The 22109-nt window shown below is 40.4% G+C and overlaps 1 protein-coding gene across 8 annotated transcripts in view; it reads left to right on the top strand.

The window, feature by feature from the left end:
- Positions 1-14062: 14062 nt before the first annotated feature.
- ST6GALNAC3 (ST6 N-acetylgalactosaminide alpha-2,6-sialyltransferase 3) overlaps positions 14063-22109 on the top strand; it is a 595740-nt gene continuing 587693 nt past the window's right edge. For all 8 annotated transcript variants that reach the window (XR_004345944.1, XM_032606607.1, XM_032606587.1 and 5 more), the window contains exon 1: positions 14063-14200. Coding sequence is in view for 7 of the 8 variants with exons in the window: in XM_032606607.1 (XP_032462498.1) it covers positions 14183-14200 (18 nt within the window). In the remaining variant the exon portion in view is untranslated. The remainder of the gene's footprint in view (positions 14201-22109) is intronic.

The following is a 22109-nucleotide window of genomic DNA, read 5'->3' on the forward strand; positions in this document are numbered from 1 at the left end:
ATATGTAGATCTAACCAATCTTTCAGCCCCTGCTAAAGTGCTTCCTTTCCCATAAAGCCTTTTTTCATAGCTCAAACTATAATCTCTCCCTCTCTTGAAGTCCAATATTGTAATTGGTCTATGATTGCCTTGTGATTTCAACCTTCTCAAAACTTTAGAACATAGTGGTTTAGAACAGAAGTTGGCGAAGTAAGCCCACCACACATCCAGTTGACTGCCTGTTTTTGCATGTAAAGTTTTATTGGAACACAGTCACAGTCATTCACTAATATATCGTCTATGGTTACTTTTGCACTGTAATGGTAGAGTTGATTAGTTGCAAAAGAGACTGTTAAGCCCAGAAAGTCTAAAACATTTACTATCTGGCCCTTTACAGAAAAATTTTGCCAATCTCTGGTTTAGAGCACGAGAATTGGACTTTGTATTACCCCTTAACATTTATCAGCTGTTTGATCCACAGGCTTGCTGTGAAGGTCAAATGATAGAATGGGAATGAACTATTTTGGAACCTTTAAAGCATGATTATAGAGTATTTTTATTGCTGTTACTTTTGCCTTAACTTATATCTATCTTATAGTTTAACTGAGTAAACAGTTCTCATGTAGAAGTGGAAAGAAATTAGAAAGATCATGGTGTTATGTTAGCTATTATTGTATTCTTGTATTCTTTTTATAAGAGTGTATAGATATATATAAACATGTGAAGTGCTCTAGACATGAGCTTCACTAAGCAAATACCCAGATTAAGCTTAGAAAAAGAGAGGAAAACCTTCCCTTTGTAAGCTCTAATGTGGTATGTTATGACTGCAGAACAGACCAGCACATCCTTAGTTGTTTGTGTAAAATATCCATTTCAAGATGATATTTAGAAAGTGAGGAAGTTGATGATGCCATTTCTAGTCATGAAATGATCTCTCAGCTTTTGCATTTTTGCAGAGCCAGATTTTGGAAAATAGAATGTCAAAGATGGTTTATCAGTATGGATAAAATAAGTGAAAGGCCACTGTTAAAAAAAAACAACAACAGCAATCAAAAAATGGATAGCTCAGTGATGGTGGTAAAGGGAGCCCCCTTTAAGATTTAAAAACAAATCTCCCAGCCAGTGGTATTTTTAAAGAAGGAATGTATTTCCATCAGGAAAGTTTGCTTACTTATCCCTTCTGAAACAATCCCTTCTGAAACAATATTAAATTTTCTTCTAGGGAGGAGACCCCAGTAAACCACAAATTGTTTTCTCCACTGTTTGTACAGTGAAAACAGCAGGTGGGAGGGGGGTGTTTAAGGAGCCTGGCACTCTGCAGAGCATCAGGGCCTCTTTAATTAGCGAGAGGCTGTTAGGGAAGATGAACAATGCTCCCTTTGTTAGAGCAGCACAGTGTCTTTCAAAATCATATTTGTTTTTAAACTCAGTGGATTTGCACACAACCATGATGAGAAACACAGTTTAGATGGTGCATAGGAATATGAACAGGAGATGTTTGCTTTAAAAAATGTCACAAATAAAGATACAGGCTTTGAAAACCTGGAGTTGCAATGAAAGAGTGCTGTAAAAAGTTCACTCAAACTTTGAAATTTTCTGGCAAACAAGTTATATCAGCGTGAGGGGAACTATAATACACATGGATACTTTGGAGATGAAAATGGAATCAAAACTATTCTCTTCTGGCAGTCAAAGTAAGTTTTATGACAATGGATTCTTAGTTGCCTTTTTTTCTTTCTTAGGCTTCTTCAATTTTAAGTACATTTGTACGATAGTAAAATGATAATAGATAGTGAAAACTTTAAAACTCCTAGGAATTTCATTGACTTGGGCAATGGTATCAAGAGGGCTTGTTGTTTTCCAAGTAGCTTAGTGATGAAAAGCACATCATCCAAGAAATTTTATTTTCTAGGACAAATGGTCTGATATGGCTACTCAATAGTGTATTTACATCTTAATGAAGCATTTCCTTTAAGAGAAGTGTCCTGGGGATCAGAACCAGTTATTGAGGTTCTGCCTAGGTCTCTGTGCATATTAAATGCCTTTGTTGTGTTTATTTTTCCCAAGGTGGTTTTATGATAATGCAATGCTGGATTACCCAATAGGCAAAATGCACATATTCGAAAAGCATCAACAAAATAGAGACACCAAAAAAGAAACAATTTGGGGTGGACAAAAAGTTGATTTTGTGTGTGTGTGTGTGTGTGTGTGTGTGTGTGTGTGTGTGCGTATGAATATATATTTATTCTTCTTATGTATATTGTGTATGTGTGTGTGTGTGTATGTAAAGCATCAAAGTAATTTCCATGAAAAAAACAAACAAGAGCTTTGTTGGACTTCCTTCCAGCTAATTTGTTTTAGTAGGGTTTCTATGCTAAATTATATACTGAGGGAGGGGACACCATAATATTTTCAGTCAGGACTTGATTATGTGTCTTGCATCATACTGAGCCTTTCAGAGGAAATCAAAGAAAGAAAAGACACAGCCCTTTTCTACAAGGAGCCTGTGACTTACACAGGCATGAGACATAGTACCAGGAAATAGAGTCCTAGCCAGTATATAATGTAATTATAATTGTGTTTGTTTGATGTTTTATTTGGTTTGATTATGTTGTTAACTCTCATGTTGACAGAGTCCTTTATTAAATTGTTAAATACCTTTGTTCAAAATATGGGTAATTTGCAGTTACTGATTAAATACCATGAGAGATAATCCACCACACCACAGGCAGATGATCAGAGAGCATCTCTCCATAGTTGGTTTGCCCAGCTGTAGCCCAGCAGACTAATGAGCATGGGAATAAGCTTCATGGGAACCCAACTAACTGGAACCTTCAAATAATTGGATTTTTCCCCTTGCACTTCTGTTTGATGAAAAAGAAGCAATGCTAAGACGGTAACCAATAAGAGGAATTTTTTCACTGAGTTCCTGAGCATGGTTTTGGATCACTACATATAAAGCCCAATTTCCTAGCCCACCTCTGTCTTAGTTCTGCTTGGTGAAAACTATTATTGCTAAGAGTGACCCTGAAAAATATCAGCCTTTAAGGAAATATTAATTCTGTTTGCAATATTCCTCTTATAAAGTGGACAAGCACATTCAGAAACATTTTTTGACCATAACAATTGAGGCAAAAGAGTTCTCTATATAAGTCTTAGTTCATTTTTACTGAAATCGCAGTTTTACTTACTTGGCTCTACTCTACCACTGAGGTAGTTTTGTATGTCTGGAAATGTGCTCTGTGGCCTGACATCCTTCTCAGGGTCTATAAGGATGGCAAAATCTCTAAAAAGGCCTATCAAAGAGATCCATCAAAAAACTCACAATAAAACAAAGCTCACAATACAGTGAAGAATATCCCAATTACCATATGAGTCAGAGTTACAGTAAAGTCCATAGGAGTTTAGGAGAGGAATTGAATGCTGCAGGTACAATAAGGCCAGGAACTGTGTTTGCCTTGTTCAGGGCTCCATGTCTAACGCAAATGAATTTGTTGAATAAATATTTCCTATTAGGATGGTCATCATCTAGATGGTAGCTTTTGAATGAGGTATTTAAAGATGAGTTGAATTTTGACTGCTGAAGAGGAGAAGGGAAGACCATCCAGCTGGAGGGATGAGTTGTGAAAAAAATGCAGAGGTAGAAAGAAAAGTGGGGAATGAGGGGTGAGATTAAAAACTGCATAGAGCTGGATAAAGTCATTTACTAGATTATCCTTACGTATTATCTCATGCTTAGACTTGGTGGTGGCTTTGGAGAGATATCATTTTGTGTTTGTGTTTTTATTCCTCTATATATCATTCTTACCTGTCCTTCCCCTCCCCCAACACACAAATTTTGAATTAGGAGAAGGAGCATTGCTTATTGCTAGGGTCAGCTTGGGTTTTAGCTTTGAAACATCCTGAACAAAAATGATAACTGGGTTTGTCTACCCTGAGGTGCAGAGCTAAAAGAAAGCTCTGCAGGACTCCAGAAGTATTTCATTTGACCACATGTCTTCAGTTTCATTCATGATGAACTCCTGGATAAATCTCATTATTTTGCTTTTCCTAAATCCATAAAGACGCCACCTGAAGTGTCCCTGAAGGACACTAGTGTGCTGATTTTTAGCATGGCTGGGTTGGTGCACAAGGTCTCTGGCACTGTGTACCCTGCGGAAATGCTGTCTCAAATGCATCATTTTGCTGAGTGCCCCTGCTCAATGCCAGCACTGGTTTGTCTTCTGAGTAGGCGTGCTTCCTAGAAATTAGCCTTCAGCTGACCCCACAGTACACCACACATCACAAGTTTAGTGATGTCACTCCCATGCCCCGACTGCAGACAAGAGATGCCTGAGAAGAGGAGGAAGTTTACCATTGAAGGGAAATGGAAAGTTTATTTTATGTCTCATCAGAGGCTCCACTGCCAGACACACGTTTCAGGGCCCAGTGTTCTGGACATGCAAATGCACACGGACACTGGAATGTGGAGAATACAAGTGGAATGTGGGACAAAAAAGAGATGGGGAGGTCAGAGCTGTATGTAATGACTTTAATTTGTTGCAAGGGAAATGTCAGGTTTCACATGAAGGAGGATTTGGGAAAGATTAAAAGTACTGGAGCTGAATGTCCCTAAAGAATGTTGTAAAATTTCCTTTTCAAATAGGATGGGCTCTCTCCTTTCTGAGATGCATTAAGTTAGCACAATCTTGCTTGAAAACAGAGGGTTAATTCAGATGCGCACTTAAGACATTATTAACGTTTGTGCAGTAGCCACTGCTTCATGTCATTCAAAAATAGATACAGGGGCTTCCCTGGTGGCGCAGTGGTTGAGAGTCCGCCTGCCGATGCAGGGGACACGAGTTCGTGCCCCGGTCCGGGAAGATCCCACATGCCGTGGAGCGGCTGGGCCCGTGAGCCATGGCCGCTGAGCCTGCGCGTCCGGAGCCTGTGCTCCGCAACGGGAGAGGCCACAACAGTGAGAGGCCCGCGTACCGCAAAAAAAAAAAAAAAAAAAAAATAGATACAGCAATTCTGCAAATAAAGGGCCCGACTATACTTATTTTCTCTAATTCCTTCCTGGGCTTAGCAATATTTGGGTTTGCTGAAAATAAGAAAGCAAATAAAAAAGAAGTGTAGTTTAAAGGGGAAAACCCTTATTTAGTTATATGAGCACCTTGAATGTTTAGCAGAGCATCACTTATTCAACAGTAATGCAGTCACCATTCTCTACATAGCTAAAGCTTTAATGACATTTTATGTAATCTCTGTTCAAAAGAAAAGCAGAAAGTGTGTGTGTGTGTGTAGCAGAAGAAACAGAAAGAAAAGAAAATAAGATATTTTTGAAGTCAGTGGGTAAATATTTCATTTTAAAGCATACAGTGTCTTGATGGAATATGGTGTCTGGGGTTGGAGGAGAAATAAATATTTTGAACCTGTGTTTACTTTATTATTTATTTATTTGGTTGCACCAGGTCTTAGTTGTGGCTTGCGGCCTCCTTAGTTGTGGCATGCAAACTCTTAGTTGTGGCATCTTAGTTGTGGCATGCATGTGGGATCTAGTTCCCTGACCAGAGATCGAACCCAGGCCCCCTGCCTTGGGAGCACGGAGTCTTAACCACTGCGCCACCAGGGAAGTCCCATGAACCTGTGTATACTTTAGAATTAGTTAATATCAGTATGATTTTTACAAACTCTGCTTCCTAAAATGTTACTTGAGGCAGCTCACATTCATTCAACAAATACCACTGAATACCTCATATGCTTTTCCAGTTGCCTAAATTTGTTGAAGACAGGTACAGAGTACCAAATCAGACAAAATTCATAATGACATGTACAGTGAATGTGATTGTTAGTAGGAGACAATTCTCAATTTGGTCTTTTAAGTTTGTGTATATCTTGCCTTTGTTCTGGATTATCTTTTCAAGGATGTTTATAGAGTTACCAGTCTTGGAAGAGAGAGAATTCTCCTCAGGAGCAAAAAGGCCAGCATGCTTAGTGCCCATTATAAAAATTTGAGTTCCCTAAACTCAGGGTTCTTCTACTAAATGCAACCCACAGTGGGTGCAGGTATGTGGTTTTCAAGTTATGTTGTGAGACAGGAGTTTGGGCAATGGGTGCAGATGCTGATACTCTGCCTGGGATAATTGCTGTGAGTGTTAAATGCCCTATGCCTGTAAATTATAGTCTTATATCTCTGGTCCCAGGATCTTGGGCTTTAGCCAAGAGCCACAAACGTGTACAGATAATTTCTTAGTTTGCATGTAGGGTAAAATCTCAGGCCCTTCACAAATCTTGTCAATTACTTTGAGTATTTGCATTTTATTCAGACAAGTACTTGAGCCAAACTAGTACTTTCTCAAGGTGAAATATCTCCCTTGGATTTTAATTTTCTCATTAAATTTAAACTGAAAAAACTCCCAGGGAAAAAAGGGTAAGGGATGTTGTAAAAGAAGGAAGAGGTAAAATGGGGTGATGGGAATACCAAAAATAGTGGGAAAAAATGGATCAAAGAAAAGAGCAGGACATAGGTATGAAACATTTTTGTATGTTTAGACAAATATAGTTTATTTTTAAAATTTTGGGTTCATCCAATGGCTGTGCTAATAGACATACTTTTGTTGAAAATACAGAGAGGCTAGTTTATCAGGAGAGAGGTGCTTTAATACTTTTCACCTATTTTTAAATGGCAAATGTTTATTGCAATTCAAAAGTGGAGAAAACTGTAACTCATTTAAAATGTAAGCTGATAAGAGATAAAGGAAATGGCAGTTTTCCAGTGTTCTAATCATGCCATACTTATCCTAAATACTGCTGAATTCACCACTTGGGAGGGAAGACTAATCTTATTTGTAGTATGCCATTATTTAGAATGTAACTTCTTAATATTTCTTAATTACAAAAGTGTCAGTAAAAACTGCAAACTCAGTTATCTAAATACTTGATATCTTTGAAAATCCAGATCTCTTCATCTCTTCGACAAAACAAATTTATTTATAAGATCCTATTCATTTCATTTTAATAAAAATAAAGATAAAACAAAGTGCAATGAACTGAAAAAAATAATAGCGTAAGTCCCAAGTCATTTTTTAATGAGAATAAATATCGGATAAACATAATGCATTGTGACTGATTAAAAAATACTGTACGTAGTGATTTTTTAGAAAAAATATCATGATGGAAATAAGGCAGTTTTCATTTAGAAGAGAACCATCACTCTTCTTAATCAACTGAAATCAGCCACAGGGGTAATTACAGGCCATTCTTGTCGTTAAACATGGACTGCAAAATCCATCTAAATCAAGTAATCACTCTGTTGATTAAAAAATAAAAAAGACTAAGATGATCTGATATATGCCTTATAGAGAAATATAAGATGATCTGAGAATATCATATGTGGTGGTGGGATTACTAATACATGCAAAATTCTCTTCTCAAAATCTTTGAGTAGTATTCAAAATGGTAGGACAGTCTGATTTTCAATTTTATAAATTTGTGGCTGCGAACACTTTCTCACTTGGCATTCTTAGTTATCTCTTCAGAGTTGCTGTGTTTCCTTGCTTGGGGCATAGAGAGGTGAAGGATGCAAAAAAAAAAAAACATAAGCCACGAAACTTGTGATCTATTTGGGAAGTAAGGCCAAAAATAAAAGTCAAAATAAAGATTCAGGTAATAGGACAAGTTAATGTTAGAAGAAATGCCACTAGAAAGGATGTGATTAACCACCAAAGATTTTTGCAAACAGTAATTGCTGGAATTCAAGTAGGGGAAACTACAATAGACTAGGGTGCTCCAAAAAGGCATCAAAGGCCAAATGAGATTTGATTCAGCCTTGAAGGATGGTGAAATCTGGCTGAAGTGTGCAAAGATTAAGAGATGGGGTTGGCAAACCAGTTTTGGGCTAAATCTGGCCTGGAGACTGCTTTACATACATGCAGAATCAAGAACGCATTGTACATTTTTAGATGGTTGAAAAAAATCAAATAAGAATAATATTTCATAACACTGAAAATTATATGAAATTTAAACTTCAGTGTCCATCAATAAAGTTTTATTGGCACACAGCCACTCTCCATTTGCTTATGTCTATGACTGTTTTTGTGCTACAGTGGCAGAGTTGAGTAGCTGTAACAGAGAACAAATGGCCTCAAAGTCTAAAATATTCACTATATACATCATTACTAACAAAGTTTGCTGACTCCTGATGTAAGAGATAAAGGGCAATAATGGAAAGGAATGTTGGAAGGCCTAAAATACACCCGGCTCTGGAGATGAAAAGGAACCCCTGCAGGTTTTGAATATAGGAGGAAGCCAAACTTCCTCTGCTTCCTAAACACATCACCTGTGCCTGCAAATGTTTGTTAAATCAAAACAAATGAACAACAATTTTTAGATTCCTAATCCAACTGTTACTTTATATTTGTTGCTCTTCAAAAGGATGAATGACATTTCAGCATAGGAAATGTACCTTGACTCTCTGAGGTTGTCCATCCTAAACTCACACAGGTGTGCTATAAGCAGCTCTCACTGATTTTGACATTGTTGGACATGAAACAATACCTTGTATTTTGGGGCTTTTCTAAGAGAGTATTTAGATGACACCTCCCTGGACCTTTCTTCTTTGGATTGCATGACATACTTTGTCTTCTACTTTTCCTACATAGCTTGGATATAGATACAAAAAGTGAGGGTTTGTATTGACACAAATAATCGGCAAAAAACCCTAGCTCTCTCTAGAGCCAGATCATTAGAGAAAAAATGGTTCAGGCAAAGACACATTGCAGAAGGAGGCCAAGTGTTAACCCCCTCCTGTGGGTGTTCCCATCAGATCCACCATGGATACATTTCAGATACCAAATTTCCTCTCTAATATTTTAAGGCAGCATGTCACCAAGCCTCACTAAGGGGTGAAATCTAAGAAGAGTGTAGAGAAACACACATGGGAAGAACATCACAATAAAAAGAAAACAAACTCTGGGAAATGTGGTTAAGAACTATCAGACTCAATTAATAGTGGAGACTTCAGTAGCCTTGGAGAAATACAATACAAACCAAATTCAAATGACATGTCAGTGCTTCAAGCCATGTTTGCTTTCAGTTGATTATGTTTTTAAAAAATCTTAGGGGGAATTCTTTAATGAAACCAAATCTGGCTAAAACCTACATTCTTCTAGGTAATAAAAATTAGGTAAAAACATTAATTTCAGATTTTTCTCTTTTATTTAAAAACAGGTATCTTTTAAAACATTTTTTGGTTCATTTGCAAAAAATGTTTTTGAGAAATGATGGGAACTTTCAGTGGAAAGAGTAGAGCTGAGATGAAGTTAAGGGAAAACATTAAGAGAAAATGAGAAAATATACAATAGTTTAAAAATGCAACTTAAAGTCAAACTGCATAACTTGTTTTGGAGTTAATCCCAGATAAGTATCAGTATAGTCAGGGATAATGATGAATTCTGGATTAGAACTGTGTAAAGCTTTGAAAAAGCAGTAAGCTCAAGTCTTGGGAATGCAAAATCGATGACATTTTAGAATGAGTTTGTACCCTAAATGGAAGGAAATAAAACTTAACTCACATGTCAATATATTCTCATAAATATTCACCTAGAAGGGCACAGCTACAGGATACTTGGACACTTATACAGATACAGATACACACATGGACGTGGACAGATAGACATGTACTTTAGGATATGAAAAAGTTCCTAGGTAAGAATTGTAACAGTGCAATGGTTTCTAGAAGAAAACCATTTCCTATCCTGGCTCAGAATGTAAAAAAATGACTTTCCCCTAACATTGTATAATGGATCTTCCAGTCACAGTCGCCTATAGAAGCATAATTTATGTAGTGGATGACAAGAAGAGTTTTATGATATCTGGAATTCATTAAAAATTTTTAGATGGGAAAAACTGAGATCCAATTAAAACCTTAATAAATGTCTCTGTGTTGAATACAAATATATTAAATTAATATGTGTGCAAGATGAAACTGGAAACGTTATGGGAGTCTGCATTTTAATTCTAGTTCTATCGGGAAACTGTTTAACTCAGAGAATTACTTGGTAATGGGACTGTTTACAATGAAGCAAAACTGAATTTAAATAGGGCATTTTAGCTCATGACTTGTCATAACTCATGAGATCTCAGCCTTAAGGCATGTTAAGATCTCACTGGTGAAAGACTGGCGAGGAAAAGGAAGACGGACCAACTAGCGCCAAGAAGACCCCTCAGGAGGCTAAGGCAGCGATAGGGCCAGTCCCCAAGGATCTTACCTTGAAGGGAAGCAAGGGCTGGCAGGATACTACATGGCAGGCCCCACCCATGTCATACTCGAGATACAGCAGTGAGAGTCTTTGGTTGGAGATAATTCTCATGGACAGAAGGTGGTAACAGCTTGGTTTTACAGGAGACCTGGATGGGATGTGCAGTGTCTGTTAAAGTAGGACCCAAGAGCTTAGGGTTTATAGATACAAGTGAGTGTACCTATCCTGTACACTCAAAAAGATAGAATGTATCTATTTTCCACAGACTTACCTACTTGCTCTAGGTTTTGTATCCTAGGATGTATCCTAGGGAGGATATATTCTTACCCTACATTTTCTGACTATCAAATCTGAGACAATAGGGGACTTTCCTGGTGGTCCAGTGGCTAAGACTCCGTGCTCCCAACGCAAGGGGCCTGGGTTCGACCCCTGGTTGGGGAACTAGATCCCTCATGCCTCAACTAAGAGTTTGCATGCCACAACTAAAGATCCCTCATGCTGCAACTAAGACCCAATGCAGACAAATAAATAAATATTTTTAAAAAACTAAGACAATAGGCTAAATTTGAATGGTGTCAAATGGTAGAGATTAGGCCCCTCACCTACTTGGCAGCCGAGTGTAGCCGTTATGATGGCAGAGGCAGAAATCCAACTATCTGGGTTCAAATCTCTGTTCCCCGCCCTTACCAGCTGAGAATGACAACATTCATACAGATGTTGTGAGGATCAAATGGGATACTGCATATAATTGCAGGGTGCCTCCGTTTTGTTATTATTATTTTTGGAAACAGGCTTTTGGCTATTTTTGGAAACAGGCTTTTGGCTGTAAGTCACATAACTTGAGACTTGGAAAATTATACTATGTCTCTGGGCTAGACTAAGCTATTCTTGTAGTTTGGCCAGTTTTAAAACAAACAAACAAAATCCTGGCCATACCCTCCTCCCAGCCCCCACCCACCTGTACATCTAGCTGCACCTTCATCCCCTAATAGGTTCAGAATGTGCTTTTATTACCATCTAACTGCTCTTCCCCTTCCAACTGCTGTCCAGATCAAAGTGATTGTTAATATTGTTCTGTGAAACTTCTGGTCCAGATTTATTCTAGAATTGATTGACTTTGTTTTTAGGTTGTTATAAAATATGACTATTCCTGTCTATATTTAGTTATCATTTATGGATGCTAATAAAAGAATAACATTTTGGGAAGTGTGGACATGGGTGGGTGGGAGTTTAATTGAGAGATCCATACTCAAGACTGAGGGAGCTAGTGAAACCCTCCCTGTGGTATGCCCAAGTCACAAGATACTAAATGTTTGCCTCCTCAGTGTTTAATTTTCTGAGACACCCGAGAAGAATGGCAATCATCCTATTCATACTCTCCTACAAGCTACCTTTAGTGAACATCCCCCTAGCCCCCCCCAACCCCGTTAGGAAAAAGAGCTACCATTTTGAGAATGTTCATAGTGCCAGAGAGTGAGGTAAGTGGATTTACAAGCATTATCTTATTTAATTCTCACAAGGAATTATATATTATTAAATAAACTAAGGATTAAAGAGAGGTTAAGAAGATTAATCAAGGTCACCCAGCAAGGAAATGCTCAGCGGGGTTGCTCGCTGGATTCTGCCATGTTGTCTCCCAGACCTGCAGACCTTCTGGATGGAGAAAGAGAGCTCTGCTCACCCTTGCCCTTCCCACCTGCCACCCTGTCAGGCTCAGTCCTTCTTTCCTTAGAGCTTTGCTTCCACTTTGGTTAAGGACCTTACCTTGTTATTTTATCATGTATCTCTCATCTTTCCCACTTGGCTGAACCTCAACTGATGTTAGAGACCACGGAAATCATGCTCTCATCTCCGATAGGTCCTGTAGTACTTCCATAAAGGTTTCCTCCTCCAGTTAGTGGTAGCTCAAAAAAAGATTTATTCTTTCAGTAGCAGCTCAATAAAGGTTTATTGAATTCATAAATGGATGAAATACTGACCCACTAGAGACTGAGCTAAAGTAGTGGTTTGAAATATGCAGTCATGATCAAGGAGTTCTTCCTGAAAACACAGTAGATCTCTGAAGCAGATGGCGGGGCTGGAGGAAGGAGTGGGAAAGCAGAGTGTGGTCCCTCAGCGAGACTGAGAAGAGGAGCTTCCCTTGGGAGCAGGCAGTTCCTCCACAGCCCAGCCTCCACCCTTTCCCGAGGTTCCTCCTGCTCTCCCAGGATTCTGCGTGTTCTCATCAAGAAAACACCAGATCTCTTGAAAGCCGAGGTTTCTGCTTTGCGGTTTGTGAGCCAATCTCATGACGCCACAGCCACCACCGGCAGCCCGCAGTGCTTTTCCTGACTCCACGGAGGCAAACTAGACTGGGCTTCCAGCAAGTGAAACCTCTTGGGTAAATATTTTGGGCCTGGTTTTTAGATTTCTCTGACAGACCAAGTGGTGGAGATCTGTGTATGTACACAGGACGGACGGTCTCTCCCTTTTTCTGCTATGTGTGTGATGTTACTTTCGTTATAGAAATAATTCTGCTTCTCTTAGTCAGCTCTTGCTGGGGAATTGGGCTTTCCTTGTTGATTTTCACTCAACAAGGAAAGAGGGTTTGTTGAGGAGAGGTGGCGAGGACCCACAACATGTCTTCTCACAGGCCACCTGCTTCTTAGGTTGACCTCCTACATCACCCTGTGTTTTAGCATCAGAGAGTTCAGGTTGGATGGTGAAAAATGGCCTCTCTGGGTTTCCAGTCCTAATAGGAATGTGTAGATCTAACCTTGTTACTGAAGTTGCAACAAAATTCATCAAATTCTAAACTTGTTGCAGGAAAGAGCTAAGTCCTGTGCATGTGCGCGACCGCCCGTGCACACACACACACGCACACAATTTATATATTAATTATACAATTAATGTATATATGAGAATATACTATATTTTCATATACACATATATGCTATTTACAGTATATTTATGTATACACACATTTTTTCACAAACACAGAAGCTTAAAGCAGGAACGAGCAATGCATTATATATACACACACATACATACATGTGTGTGTGTACTTACAAACAAAACATATCATACACGGTATACGGCTCACGGCATCTTTCGGGGATAGGTATTTGTATTTGTGCTCCTTTTTTTTTTTTTTTTTAAATTTTCAAGTACTTGGGCCTCTCACTGTTGTGGCCTCTCCCGTTGCCGGAGCACAGGCTCCGGACGCGCAGGCTCGGCGGCCATGGCTCACGGGCCCAGCCGCTCCGCGGCATGTGGGATCTTCCCGGACCGGGGCACGAACCTATGTCCGCTGCATCTGCCAGCGGACTCTCAACCACTGCGCCACCAGGGAAGCCCGCTGTGCTCCCTTTTAATGGCAAATTATTTTTAGGTAAGGCCATCACAGAGTCTTTAAGCAGAGCGAAGGCTCTTTCCTTAAACAGCTCAGGGAGAATTTTGTTTGCTACTTTTGAAGAATCCTTTGATGTACCCAAAGCCTGTGGAGGGGTGATTCCAAACCCACTGAATTAAAAAGTGTGAAGTGTCTGCTAGGAGTTCGCTGATCTGTTAGGGGAGACCGAATGGAGGAGAAGAAAAGGCCACTTTCTCTTCCCAGCGGGACCCAGATTCCTGCCTGCTGTTGAGCGACTTTATATACAATGAACTACAGAACGTTTACAGAAAAAAAAAGAGAAAAGAAAAAGTAGCAAGCACCGAGGGGCAGCCGCCGGCGCCCGGGATGGCACGTGACCTGGGGGGCGGGGTCCCGCGGGTCGCCAGCCAGTGGACGGGGCCGGGGGCGGGCCCACGACTCGGGGGGCGGGGCCTGTGCCCGCGCAGCTCTCACCGCGGTCCCCTTATTTGGATCTGCGGGAATGTGGGCTGGAGCGGTCCTGCAGCGGTACCAACCTCCAGCCTGTCGCCTGGACTGCCCCTGACCCAGGCGCCCCGCTGCTCGGTGGCAGGAGGGCCGGCGGAGCGCCATGGCCTGCATCCTGAAGGTAACGACTCGCATCTATGGCTTGGACGCGTGGTTGGGCAGCCTCCTGCTGCTAAGAGGCGTGGAGCCAGCCGCGGTCCCACGGCATCCTCATCTCAGTTGTCTTTTCCTGGCGTTGCTTTTCTTTTTGTTCGTTTGGCAAATGCATAGGGAGGGAGATTCTGAAACATGCAGCTGGCACGGCTTCTCTTCCGACCATTCCTGCTTCTCGCGCCTGCATTGAAGGAGCTGCAGACTGTTGGCTCCAGGGGAGAGCAGGGCTGTGTGCCGAATAATGGGGATGGCAGGGAGGGGAGGGGTGCGCCCGCGAGTCCCGCGGCTCTGTTGCCTGAGGCCTTTCTGGGGCCACGCAGAGAAAAGGAAAGGCTGGACATGGGTTATTGGTGCTGAGGGGTACAGCGCTTTGAATGGGGGTGAGAGTGCAGAGGGAGTTCTACCGAACATTTGATCGTATGAAGATAGAAACTTCAGAGTTTACAGGTATTCCCTTAGGAATGAGTTTTCTGTGAGATCTGCTAACTCTATATGCTGTTAGCTCTACTTCGGAAAAGTTCACAAGAGGGTGTATTTATTAGTCGAGAATTTCAAGCCTTCCTTTTGCTTATAAATTTAAACAGACAAACCTCCCTTTTGCTCATAAACAGACAAAATTATTTCACTCCCTATCAGAGTCTGTTCAGCCACCCCTTCTTTGTTGAGTTTTCTTTCTCCAAGTGTGTTCTTAGCCTGGACTGAGCATCTTTCTGGGTTCTTGTGGCATCAGGTGGGACAACTTGGTACGAGTGCCTCACTTGAGAACTTTTTATTCCATAGGGAGTTTGTTTGTTTGTTTGTTTTTCTGACTACTGTTTCTACTCGTGCCTAACCTGACTGCATGAACCAAAAACATTCACAGCATGAAAGTTTCCTGGGCCTTGACTGGGAACGAAAGGCCTGTTTGTTCCGAGTTTGGGAGAGCCGTGTGTGACAGAGGAAAACACCAGAAATCAAGTGTTTTGGTTGTGCTATTGTGAAAGAGCATTTACTTTTCTGTAGGATGATTTGAAGCCATCTACTGCTGTATTAGTTACCTGAATCCTCTTCCAACATGCCTTGGTGTTAATGGTGCAAGTAAGAGACTAACCTAGTAGAGTTTGTTTCCATTTCTTAGAGTAAAGGAGATGAGGTATTTCCTGTGATTTTTCTGAACTTCCTTTGTTTGGTTTCAGAACATTTTCTGGGACATAATGGTAGCAAGATCAAGAGGAAATAATACCTTGGTATTTCCATATGGGATTTTTACCTTGGAGACTCCTAGCCCAAGGACTGAAATATGAAGATGAGTCATCTCTACTATTTATTGTGTTATTAACTGAAAGAGAAGTTGAGGAGCGTGACATTTATTGTTGGCTGTCTTCTTCCCTTTTGATTTCTCCCCTGCCTCATCTTGCACATGTTCCAAACATTTTTAATACACATCCCAAGCTACAAGTGAATCTGATCCAACCATTCCTTCCCTTTCCAGCCCCTCACACTGACCTCAGACATTTGGGGCATATCTGATTCCTCCTTTATTTTTTTCTCCGCTGAAACTAATCTGGGGTGCAGACAGGTAAACTGCAAAGAGCAAAGGCTTTGGACTCAGAAAGACCTTGGTCTGAATGCAGGCTCTGCCAAGTGCTACCTGCGTGACCTTGGATAAGCTACTTAAATGTCTCTGAGTCTCAGTTTCCTCAATATAAAATTAAAGTAATAGCACCTCAGGGTTGTAATACTCCACAGGGTTACTGTGGATGAAATAATATATGAAAAATACTTTGTGGCACAGGCATTCAATAGGTGCTATTTTTTCCTCACATATAATAATAACTACAATTTAATTAATCTTTACTATATCCTCAGCCCGTTTCATATAATATAACTCTTGGTCTTACATCAAACCCTGTAAGGTGAGTATCATTGTTTAAAACCTCATTTTACAGATGGGGAAGCTGAGGCTCCCAAGCTTAAGAGATTTGCCCAAGGGAACAGGGTTAAGGACAGAGTGAGCCTGGACTTAGACCCAGATCTGCCAACCTTCTTTATATTTTAACTCTGTACTTTCCCAGATGATGACTTTCTAAGATGCCCTAATACCGTTCAGAGTCCTTACCACCTTTGAGAAACAAAGTACCTTTGTGCAGTGATGGTCTTGATGGCCTCTGGTGGGCCTTTTCCCCTTGTCTTTGAAAGGCCATGCATGGTGGAGTGGAGAGTCCAGAGACCTGGGTTCAGTGCAAGCTTTTTCTCCTGCATATGATTTTAGATAGTCACTGCAACTTGCAACCTCAATTTGCCCAAGTTGTAGAATGCCTGATAGGGTTTTGTGAGGGTAAAATGATATACTGTTGTTGTTGTTTTTAATGAAATATTTTCTGCCGTATTGGTGTTGGTATCACAAGATGCATAGGCCATTGACTCCATTCTCCACTGGCTTACAGTATAGTAAGGGGGATGGAAAAGTAAATGAATGTGTTACAATGGGAAGAATAATAGGCCTGTGGAAGGCATAACAGAAGCATGGAGGGAGAAAGCAATGAACCCTCTAATTGGATAATTAGGATAGGGTTCCTACTTATGATTTGGAGCTGTGTTTTGAAGACTGAATATGATTTACTGTGATGAAGCTTGTGTTTTAGAAGGATAACTTTTGAGTCAGGGTCAACTTTATTCTGTGGGCAAAATCTACTCTTCTCAGCAGATTTTTGAGGTAGATCTTATTATCCCGAGATACAAAGAGGTTGATTAAAGTATCATTATTGCCTAAACAATAGTGACCCTAAATAGGAATCTTTGACTAGCTAAGAAGAGGAGCCTATACCATGGCAGCAAATGGTGGTCTTTTGGGGCATACAGAATATCCCCTCAAGGTATTGTGCGTGGTAAGGGCCCATTCTGCCCATGTGTAGAGCTGGTTCTCATAACAGAATAATGATTACCTCAATAATCATTTAATTGTGGAATACATACTTACTCCACGTTGCATGGGCTTTGAAGCCAGAAATATGTGGATTTTAATTATGGCTCCACCACTTACTAATTGTGTAACCATAAGCAAGTTTCTTGATTTCACTGCCTCAGTTTCTAAAATGGAGATGATCATGCATTCCTCAATGGGTTATTCTAGGGGTTAAATGGGAATATCTGCACATTAGTTAGGATAGGCTAGTTTACTGCAGAAAAAACAACCTCAAGTCTTAATAGGTTCATTTCTTGCCATGCTCCTGGTTAGGCAGCCCTCCTGGGGAGCTGTGCCATTGTGAATAATGAAGTCAAGGGACAGTCTCTTTGCATGGGGTGTTTTAAAAGTCTTCAAAATTTGGTAGACAAGAAAGATATTTCATTTGTATTTATTTGGTTATTAGTGAAATAAAGCTTAAATTTATAGAAGTCATTTGTTTTTCTTCTCTTATAAATTACAGATACTTTAGTATTTTATATAATAAAAGCTGTTTGTATTTTCTTTTATGATTTCTACCTTTGGTCAGCAGGTACTTTTTTGAGAACAGTATCACGTATACCTTTGACATTTAACACATATTTAGTGAACTGTATTAAGGTTTTTTTTTGGATTCAGTACTGAAATGGAAACTGAGTGAACATGTGGACACAGACACTTATTTCTGCCTTGGAGAAGATTATGGTTTTGCCAGGTTAATGATACTTAGGAACTTGGAGTAGTTAGACAATAACACAGTAGGTGCATGACTAAGCTGCTGTTATCTTCTCTACCAGTCACCTGTCCTCGTATGACATTGATCCTTTTTTTTTTTTTGCTTTTTTGGCTGGACCTTAGTTCCTGGACCAGGGGTCAAACCCGTGCCCCTGCAGTGGAAGCATGGAGTCTTAACCACTGGACCACCAGGGAAGTCCCTACATTGGTCTTGATTGATGGGAAATTTGATGAATGTTGATATCAAGTTATGGACTTGGTGTCTTCTTATTTACTTTTCCCCCACTGCCCCAGATCTAATCCTTCACCATACTGCATCAATTCTGTCTCAGGAAATCTCTCAAATATGCCCATTATTCTCTATCCCTATCACCTCTGCCTTGTCTAGAGCCTAGTATTCGGTCTGTCTTTTGAAATAGCCTCCTTTCCTTCAGGCGCCTCGTAATCTCGCCCATCTTCCACATCACTCTCAGATTATGGTGCAGAAGTGCAGTGCTGATCAAGCCATTTGTAGGCTTAACTGCTTGTCTTGGCTCCCCAGGCCCTGCAGGGTAAACCCAGCTGTTTAGCTTGGCATTCAAGTTCCTTCAGAATCTGGCCCCTGCCCACATATCTGGCCTCACCACCTACTACTCCCTTCCTCATGATCTAGACACTTAACTAAATGAATTCCAAGTCTGCAGATATAGAACCTCCTTTCGTGGCTCTGTGCCTTTGTAGTATAGCACAGGGATTGAAAGCCTGGTCTTTGATGTCAGACCAACCTGTTCCAGCAGTGAAATCTCTAAGCCTCAGTTTCCTCATCTGTGAAATGGGAGCAAAAACAGTGCCTACTTCTTAAGGTTATGAGGAATAAGTGAGCTAATTTCTACAGAACAGAACCTGACACATAATAAGTCCTTGATAATTATTAGGTATTAGTTGTAATTGTACATGCTGTTCTCTCTGCAGGAAATTCCCTCTGCTATCACTTTTCCTCCACTGAGAGTTCAATTTATCTTTCAACTCCTATTTCAGCATCACATCTGTGGTCAAGTCTTCCCCTGCCTCAGGCTTCCTCTGTGGCTCCATGGTTTGGTTCTTGTCTCTGTAGCAGCAAGTATTACCCTGTACTGTAAATAAGCTCAACTCTTTTGTTTTACTATGAACTCATATAGCACAGGGGCCTTTAGTAGGTCTATCAGCTAGTGTTTACTAAGCATATGTAAATGAATACTGTTCTTGCCCTAAGTAAGATTACAGACTCAATGAGAAGAAAGGTATACCTAGTGAGTATACGAGTAGTGGTGGTGTTGGTAGTTACCTAATTGAATCTTGGGGGCAGAAAAGGCCTTGTCTTATTCAACTTGATATCCATAGCAACTAGTCTGACTCACAGTAAAGTGTTTCCTAAATGTTGAATGTATAAATGATTTAATTTTTTTGAGATGCTACTTACAGACAACAGCCTAACCTGGTCTCCTCTAGGAGCAGCCTAATTCTTCTTAAACATGCGTGGATTTTTCACTCTAGCATAAGCAAGCAGATTAGAGTTTATCAATTAGTTTTCTCCTTAAGTTCCTTCTCAGTTTGTTTCTTTTAGATCTGTTAGGGCTTCTCATAAAATCTGGAGCCAATTTGAAATATAGAGGGAGGGAGAAGAGAGACCTGGACTGGAAAGAAGAAAGAAGAAAAGTATAAGAGTATCTTTTGTCATGATCATTTCGGTTCCCTGGGTTAATAGAAACAAAAAAAGCAAAAGCAAAAAACAAACAACAGACCTCAGCATCCCCACCACAATTTGTGGTTCTCAAACTATATGAGGTTTCAAAGGATTGGAAAAGAATATGGCTTCACTGAGACTGGAAAGCCACAGAAACTTCACAGGTACACAGATTGCAAACCTGAAACTCTACGATAACCCCAGCAAGTAGAATAGACAAGGCACTTTGTTTAATAAATCTGCTATGACATTTCTTTCTGCTGCCCAAAGAATGCTGAAGTCTCAGTAGCTGCCCTGCCTAATTTTTGGGCTTATTGTGACTGAGCAGATGGTTTTGCAAATTCTATTAGCACACTTTGGGGAATGAGTTGCTTGTGTAAAAAGCTTTGCTTTTTGGATGAATTGAGAAGAACAGCAGCAATAGCAGTTGTTCTTTATTGAACACCTAGTGTGTTCAGGCTGGGTCCTGGGCTGAGTGCTTTACATGTATCATCTCACGTAAACTTTTATTACAAATGAAGATACTGAGGTTCCGAGAAGCAAACTAACTTGCCCCAGGTCATGGTTAGTAAGTGGTGAAGGTGGGGTTGACTCAGGCTCTGGGTAGTGTTGTAGTGTGTATTTTACCTTCAGTGCCAATTCAGTGAATGTTTATAGGTGCTTTGAGTTTATTTTACCATCTTTTGAGTCTAGACAGCTTCCTAACAATCTCCTGATAGAGCTCTCTTTTAGCTGTGTTATTTTTATTTGTTCCTTCCTCAGAATTTCCTTTGTGACAGAGGAACTAGAGGATATAGAGGGGCCACAGAGACTGGGGAAATAAGAAGGTTCTAAGTCTGCCTCTAACACTAACAGCCTTTTGATCCTGGGCAAGTCACATGACCACAGCCTTCTTTCCTGAGAAACCCCCAAGTCCCTTTGAAGGTGGGAGTGAAGGAGCGGAATGATAGAGTTAGGTTTACCCTTAGGCTAAGCTTCAGGGCCCCTTCAAGGCTCTGGGAAGAGGTTCTGGCATGTTTGTATTTATAATTTATATTCATTTTCTTAAAGAGACCCACAGATTATATAAGCTTCAGGCTTCCCAGCGAGCATCCCCCCTGGGGCAGTGTTGGAATCCAAAAGAGATAAAGTTTGTGAATGCACTTTGTAAAGCAGAATGCACTAGTACACATGTGGCAAAACTATTATTGGTATCATTAATAATTAGAGAACAGCTTGAATCAAGGAAACCTTTCTTGGGGCTGGTGGGAGAAAAAAAGTTTAGATTTGAGGCAAGCAGAGGGAACCCATTAAGCTTTCCAGCAGATGACTGGGGAAAGTTATGATATCTCCTCCCCAGGAGGAACATATTCAGCTATTTCTGAGAATTTTACACATGCTTATGCCTGAGGGTTGGGAACTGGATGAGTTCTCTATTTCCTGGATTCTGGGAAAAGTGGAGAAAGGCATTTTTCTAATTGAACAGAGTAGATTTACAAGTGTTACCAGGATCCCATTACAGAAAGCTGCAGTTAGATCCTGGTTATTAAAAGGGTCATTGTTCAATTTATGGATTATCCAGATCCTGTTGGTCCCTGGCCACTCTGATGTACACCTTTTATGTGTTTTACTGCCAATTAGCACTTCCACCAGAGCCTGGAAAGGGAGAGGAGCTAAACTCCAAATTGGTTAATTCCTTTCCTTGTTAGCAGCTTTGTCAAGGTGTGTCAGCAGGAAGGTAAAGAAAATGGCTCAAATGCGGTGAAGAGATTATCTGTGCTTTCACTGTTGTTTTCTTTCTTCCTCAACTCAAATTTAAGAGTAGGCCCTGCTTCTGATTTTAACTTGATTTAAAGTCAGTAAATCAAAGATCTTGGCCTAGGGCATCCAGGGACTTCAATAAACAGCAGCCTTGGGGTAGGTAACATTTTCAGAGAGCCTTTTGCCCACACCCCATATCTCCAGGCCTGTCTCTCATTTCCTGTGTGATGTGGAGGGGTGGAGACTCAAAGAGAGGTCCTGTACTTAAGTCATTCTAGTGTTTGTGTAAAAAAATGTGTGTTTCTCTACATATACATAGTAAATATAAGTGTGCGCCCACATTCATTCAATCGTATCTTAGTATTTATTGAGGTTTGAAAACTCTTGCATGTAAAAGCCTTTTCTGGAAGGGATTTCTCTCTAATTTCAAAGGCTATTGTGTTTCCTAGGGAATTTATTAGCTGTGCATTTACCAGACACAAAATAAAAACTTTGGTCAGTTATGAAAGCTCTATTTGCATCTTGCTCTGAGAAGACCATGACCACGAGGGAATTGGAAGTAAAACGTGTGTGTCCTGCATGGGAATGAGTCATAATGTGCGATTAAAATGTGCGTGTGGAGCTCATCTTAGATTTTAAGGATTGGAATGAGCAAGCAACTGTCCTGGGACAATTCTCCTCCTTGGGACAAGTGGAATACCCACCTGTGGAGAGCAGGGCTACGATTCCTGGTATTGTTGTTTGTTATTCTTGGCCCCAACCGTGTGCCTGACTAAA

This window comes from Phocoena sinus, chromosome 1 (genome assembly GCF_008692025.1).
Source record: "Phocoena sinus isolate mPhoSin1 chromosome 1, mPhoSin1.pri, whole genome shotgun sequence".
Classification (NCBI taxonomy): domain Eukaryota; kingdom Metazoa; phylum Chordata; class Mammalia; order Artiodactyla; family Phocoenidae; genus Phocoena; species Phocoena sinus.